Source organism: Pyrus communis, chromosome 8 (genome assembly GCF_041283825.1).
Source record: "Pyrus communis isolate YQ-2024b chromosome 8, ASM4128382v1, whole genome shotgun sequence".
Taxonomy (NCBI): domain Eukaryota; kingdom Viridiplantae; phylum Streptophyta; class Magnoliopsida; order Rosales; family Rosaceae; genus Pyrus; species Pyrus communis.
The window spans coordinates 11,117,320-11,123,675 of NC_142572.1; the positions used below are offsets into that span (position 1 = coordinate 11,117,320).

Here is a 6,356-nt window from a genome sequence, read left to right on the forward strand (position 1 = left end):
CTTCACTAGAATAAAAACTGGAGGTCTGATAGCACTCTCAATGGTAAAAACTAGAAACACAAAAGCTTTGTAAAAAAGTTTGCACAATTTTGTGCCTCCCCATTCCTTTATACTTTTGAGTCCGTATCCAATACTATAGCAAATATACAAAACTCCTTTTTTTTTTTTAAACAAAACGAAATTGACCGAAGTATCACTTGTTCTCTGCTCTCTCTCAAAACGAAATTTTGAGGTAATTGTAGTAATGGTTCTTCAACTTTAATCCAATTAGAGTAATGGTTCCGCAACTAAAAATCTATGACTATTGATCCCTTAACTAATCAAAACGTGTATCTATGATCCTTTTTGTCAACTCCGTTAGAACTTCTGTCAAAATAAGTCACGTGCCATACACGTGAGGCTGAATAAAGGGGTTAATATGAAAAACCTAATTAGGAAAAATTGTAGCAAAGGTCCCTCAACTTTAACCAAATTGGAGAAATGGTCCCTCAATTTTAACCCAATTGGAGCATTGTTCCTCAACTTTAACTAAATTGTAGTAATGATCATTCCAACATAACTCATTTTGTTTGAATTCTGATGAAGTGGACGAAAATGATCATAACTGCATGTTTTGATGAGTTAAGAAACCAATGATCAAGGATTTAGTTGAATGACCATTGCTCCATTTGGGTTAAAATTGAGGAAGGATTGCTATAATTTTTTCAAAACCTTTTAATCTTCATGGGTTATTTTTTGGAGCTTTAATTTGCTACACAATTGTATATTGTTACTTCAATAATTGGTCTAACAGTTCTCTACTGTTGGTTAAAAATTGTTTATTTACTCTCTTTTTTATTTGTTCATCTTTTTTTCCCTTAAATATTCGCACTGAAGATAAAACATACACTTGGAAAGCAAAAATAATATGAATCACTACCCTAGTTGGGTTTTAACTGTTTCATCCGCTTTTGGCGCTCCCTCATCTTAATCAATGTGTTGTTTGTGTGTTTGACTTGAGCAAAGTCACGCGCGAGAGGTCTTTGTTTCAATTAGAAATGTATGTGTTGAATTAATATTTTAAATGATCTATTATTGCATAGCCGTTTGGATAGGCTTTTCTCTGTTTAGCAGTTTACAGCGTTCTGTCTCTGATTTGTTTGGATGACATTTATAGCTGGAACTGGAAGCAAGCAAATTTCTGAAATATAAATTCGTTAACTATTTGGGAGTCATATTTTGAATTACGATGCCCGCTACACATTCTCATGGAAATTTATTAACAAACGAGAAATGCTAAAGGGACTCTCAAATGAGAGAGGAAGGTTTGGAGGTTAGTGTTGATCCTAATCAAGTACAAGTTGACAAGGGGAGATACTAAGGGTTTGTAGTTCGTTTAATTTACTTGGTACACATAAGACCAGACCTTGCTTATGGCTTGAGTGTAGTAAGTCAAGACATGCATTTCAGGTCAATACACACAAAACAAATCATATTGAAGTTGATTGATTATTCATCAAGGAAAAATTGAAAGGGAAAATAATTGAGAGCTGCAATAAGACGGAAGATCAGTTGGAAAATATTCTCAAAAAGGCTATTTCAAGTCATAAGATTTTAAGTTTCTTACACAAGTTGAGCATGTGCAACATATATGCACCAACTTGTAGGAGAGTGTTAACTTTTGTATATATTCTTGTAATCTCGGAATTCTCAGTTTAATGTAATTTCATGTAAATTAATTATTTCCTTATTGTTATGATTGTATCATCTTATAAATTCCTCTTTGACAGATGAATAGAGATACAATACTTTCCAAAGAGCATTCTCTTTTGCATCTTTCGGTTTTAAAGCAATGGTGTTGGATTACTGAACTTCCGTTGATCATTGCTACATAGTTTTGACATTCTACTGAACGCGTTCTGCAATCTGATGAAGTTATTTAGTGTTGTATGATTGTACAGACTACTGTTCGATTACTAGTAGCGTACTAGTATAGCGTATGTAAATATGCATCTGCAATTGCAATTAATCTAACCTAAACACGAATATTATTTTGTAAGTCCTTTGGGCCTGAAGGCAGTAAAAAAAAAAAGGTACCAAATGCGCTTGATTGTCAATATATTATTTTAATGGCGATAATTTATTAAGCTTATATATATAATAGCTTGTGTTAATTAGTAGTGGAACACACACTCAGTCAACCATTTGACCTATTTACAAGGATAAGGCGATTTAGGAGGTAAGCACTATCCCGACATCAATGGATAATATGATGTAATTCAGAAACACCGTATGTATATCTGTGTGTATATTCATGAAGTTAAACTAGATAAATAGATATAAGTCGAGATAAATAGACGTGGCAGTACAACAGACATGCCAAATTTTTTTGCTTGTAAGGGATAATGTAGTCAATAAACAGCATATCTTTTTTAGGCGAAAAAATAGTGCATTGGTTAGTATTTATCAACTTAATAAATTATTAAACAATTTGTGTTTATGTCAGTAATACTAATACCATTTAGATGCATTAAAGAAGAAGATCCATCTGTTTCTCTCCCCTCATTTTTCATAGATTGTATTGAACAAACTTTGGGATTATTTGTTAGAACAGAAGAACACTAAAGAATTGTTTGGAACTGAGTGAGAGTTGCAGCATAATTGCATTTTAATTTTATGGGTGAAAACATTGCCACAAGGAACCAGCTGCAGCTTCACCACAGCCCAGCTTTTGATGTCTCACTCGATGTGCAAGGAGGCTCCAAAATCGTCGATGAAGATGGCCGCCCCAAAAGAACCGGTAAGTTATACTTCTCTTCTTGAGAATGCTAAGTAAAATGCATGCACTTTGACTTGCATGTTCATTTGTTATTCATTTTTTTTGTGTTGTTTGTGGTACAAGGAACTCTCTGGACGGCAAGTTCACACATAATTACTGCTGTGATTGGGTCTGGAGTTCTGTCCTTGACTTGGGCCATAGCTCAGCTTGGATGGATTGCTGGTCCTGTTGTGATGGTCATGTTCTCCTTCATCACGTACTACGCTTCAACTCTTCTTGTTTCCTGCTATCGTGATCCCGTCACTGGAAAGAGAAGCCGCACTTACTCGGATGCTGTTCGATCCCACCTTGGTGAATTTTGCCTAATACTTTTTATTTTTTTTGACATAAGAAATAAGGATATTTTTTGTTTTTTTTTTTTTTTTTTCCAAAGGTATATAACCCAAATTTTATTTTATTTTATTTTTTTGTTAATTTGAATTTCTCAGGTAAAGTTCAGGTCAAAATGTGTGGATTTATTCAGCAATTGAACCTTTTTGGAACTACTATTGGCTATACTGTAACAGCAGCTATAAGCATGGTGTAAGTCTTGAGTGTTTAGACTCAATTAAGAAATTGGTGATGTTTGATCACATTTTTTTTTTTAATTTTATTATTATTATTAGGGAGAGAGGAAGGATTTGAAATTGTCACATTAATTTAGGAGAGAGAGTTTTGAACCTCGGTTGCATGTGTAAAAATTCAACACCCTATCCACTAAGATATTGGATTGCATGCAAATATTTGATTACATTATATTTTTTGTCTTGATTAACAGGGCAATAAAAAGGTCTACTTGCTTCCACAATAGTGGTGGAAAAGATCCATGCCTTACCAGCAGCAATCCCTATATGCTGGCTTTTGGAATCTCAGAAATTATATTGTCTCAAATTCCGAACTTTGATAAGTTGTCTTGGCTCTCCGTTGTTGCTGCATTCATGTCCTTCACTTACTCAGGAATTGGACTAGCCCTTGGAATTGCCAAAGTTGCTGGTACACATATCTATTACTGCTATGTTGAATGGAGAAATGCTTTCTCCGGTGACCAAGAATGCATGGTCACTCACTATTATATTTGATATCAATAATGGAGATTAATACATTAATTAAAGTCACATTTATTTATTCTGCGCGCCTGATCTCAAATTCAAAGGTAGGTTACCATAAATTCTAGATCACCAAATGATTAAGAGAACAAGAATCAAATGTCAAATGATGCATTAAAATTTGAATTTGGTTTTCAAGATTAAAATGGTTCTGGTAAACTAATTTAGTTCTATCTTTTTTTGTGTGGATATACCAGAAAATGGAAAAATCAAGGGAAGCATGTCCGGAATGAGCATTGGGGTTGTGACTCCAGCCCAAAAGATGTGGAGGACCTTCCAAGCACTTGGTGACATAGCTTTTGCCTTCTCTTACTCAATCATCCTCATTGAAATTCAGGTTTATATCTTCTTCAAGTTAAAATTAACAATGTTTATACTTTTCGCAACAATTTTATGTACTTAATCAACCATATAAATGTAACAGGACACAGTTAAATCCCCACCATCTGAAACCAAAACAATGAAGAAGGCCACTCAACTTAGTTTGGCAGTGACGTCCATTTTCTACATTCTATGCGGCTGCATGGGCTACGCTGCTTTTGGAGACTTAGCTCCGGGAAACCTCCTTACTGACAAAGGCTTATCCAGACCATTTTGGCTCATCGACATAGCCAACGCCGCCATTGTGATCCACCTTGTTGGTGCATACCAAGTTTTCGCCCAACCCATTTTCGCATTGGTCGAAAAAACAGCAGCAAAAATTTTTCCAGCCAGCCAGTTCATCACAAAAGACATCAAAATAACAATCCCGCATTTAGGTTCCTACAACCTTAACCTCTTCAGTTTGGTTTGGAGAACATTATTTGTGATTCTAACCACTGTGATCTCCATGATCCTCCCATTCTTCAACAATGTGGTTGGATTTCTCGGGGCTTTGGGGTATTGGCCACTCACAGTTTATTTCCCCGTGGAGATGTACATTGCTCAAAAGAAGATACAAAAGTGGAGCATGAGATGGATTTGCCTCGAAATCCTCAGTTTTTGTGTCCTTGTAATCGCCCTATGTGCTGCAGGTGGTTCAGTTACTGGTGTGGTTCATGATCTCAAGGTCTACAAGCCCTTCAAAACCAGCAGTTAATTTAGGATCAGCAAATTTTAATTTACTCGTACTGTCACCGTCAAGTATTTTCCAATTCAAAAGACAGCTTGTAGAACCCTAATTTATTGGTGCAACATTTCTAGGTCCAGCTGAATTCAGTGTCATCAATCATGTTGCCTTCTTGTACATGTCCTTAAAACATAAGCAGCTAATGCGTAACGGTGTGATTTCTTATGCTTCTATTTTGTAATGTGTGTTGTTAAGAAGCAAAGGTACGTTGCATCTTTCAGTTTTAAAGAAAAATGTATCATTTGCGGAACGGCCATTTATCATAGCTACAAAGTTTTTGCATTCTACCAGAAGTTTTTTGCATTCAAATGAAGTTGTTTTTGTGTTACGTGATTGTACAGTTGATTTCTAGATCACTCACTTGTAAACTGTTTTGATACCTATGGTGGCACAGTTCAGCTATCTTCAATCTTGACGAAATTGTAGACCTGGCAATTTCTTACACCATCCGTTAACACGACACTAAAATAACAGGTTTCGGGTCAACACGATAACTAATTGGATCATTATCAGGTCACACGATAAGAACCCGTTAATAAAAGATCTTTAACAGGTTTACACGAAGTGACACGTGAGTAATCTATTTCAACACGATAAGAAAAATTTTATTTTGATGATTTTAATTTTTTAAACTACTATAAAAACTTACTATAGAATGCAATAGATAGAGTGGATATGTATATATTGTTTATTAATTATTATTGTATTATTATTCTATATAAATTTTTTAAATTTAAGTGTTATTTATTTATTTATTTTTATAGTATACTATAGGAAAAGGCAAAGAGTGGGAATAAGAAATTATATAAACACATTAAAAATAAAAATATCAAGTAATATAAAAATACCAAACACATTAAAAAGTTATTATAATTAATTTACAAGTGCGAAAAATGTGAAAAAAATATGCAAATACTCGTAATTGCATCCTCTACGCTTTGAGGATGGATATATTGTCATTTGAATTTTTAAAACCATACAAGCCTTCATGAATAGTATTTTTAAGGGAGTTCAAAATTGTAACATCCCACATCGCCTTGGGGAGTAAATCCTATAAGTCTTATATGTATATTCCCATCTCTACCTAGCATGAGGCCTTTTGGGAGTTCACTAACTTTGGGTTCAATCGGAACTTCAAAGTTAAGCGAGTTCACGTGAGAGCAATCCCATGATGGGTGACCCATTGGGAAGTTCTCGTGTGAGTTCCCAAAAACAAAACCGTGGTAGGGGCCCAAAACGGACAATATTGTGCTACGGTGAAGTCAAGCCCGGGATGTGGTGGGGGCCCAAGCCGGGATGTGACAATTTGGTATCAAAGCCAATCCCTGGCCGGAAGTGTGCCGAC

General features: G+C 35.1%; 1 protein-coding gene across 1 annotated transcript; it reads left to right on the forward strand.

Annotated features, from left to right (window-relative positions):
- The first annotated feature begins 2,655 nt into the window (after window positions 1-2,655).
- On the forward strand, window positions 2,656-5,142 carry LOC137717084 (amino acid permease 3-like). The gene is made up of 6 exons (XM_068456394.2): window positions 2,656-2,779; window positions 2,882-3,109; window positions 3,247-3,340; window positions 3,576-3,790; window positions 4,101-4,240; window positions 4,328-5,142. The coding sequence occupies exons 1-6, from the start codon at window positions 2,656-2,658 to the stop codon at window positions 4,979-4,981; spliced, it is 1,455 nt and encodes a 484-aa protein (XP_068312495.2). The 3' UTR covers window positions 4,982-5,142.
- The last annotated feature ends 1,214 nt before the right edge of the window (window positions 5,143-6,356 follow it).

Coding starts and splice junctions, on each gene's coding strand:
- LOC137717084 (XM_068456394.2), top strand. CDS start 2,656: ATGGGTGAAAACATTGCCACAAGGAACCAGCTGCAGCTTCACCACAGC. Junction 2,780..2,881: donor TGGCCGCCCCAAAAGAACCG/GTAAGTTATACT, acceptor TTGTGGTACAAG/GAACTCTCTGGACGGCAAGT. Junction 3,791..4,100: donor TGGAATTGCCAAAGTTGCTG/GTACACATATCT, acceptor TGGATATACCAG/AAAATGGAAAAATCAAGGGA.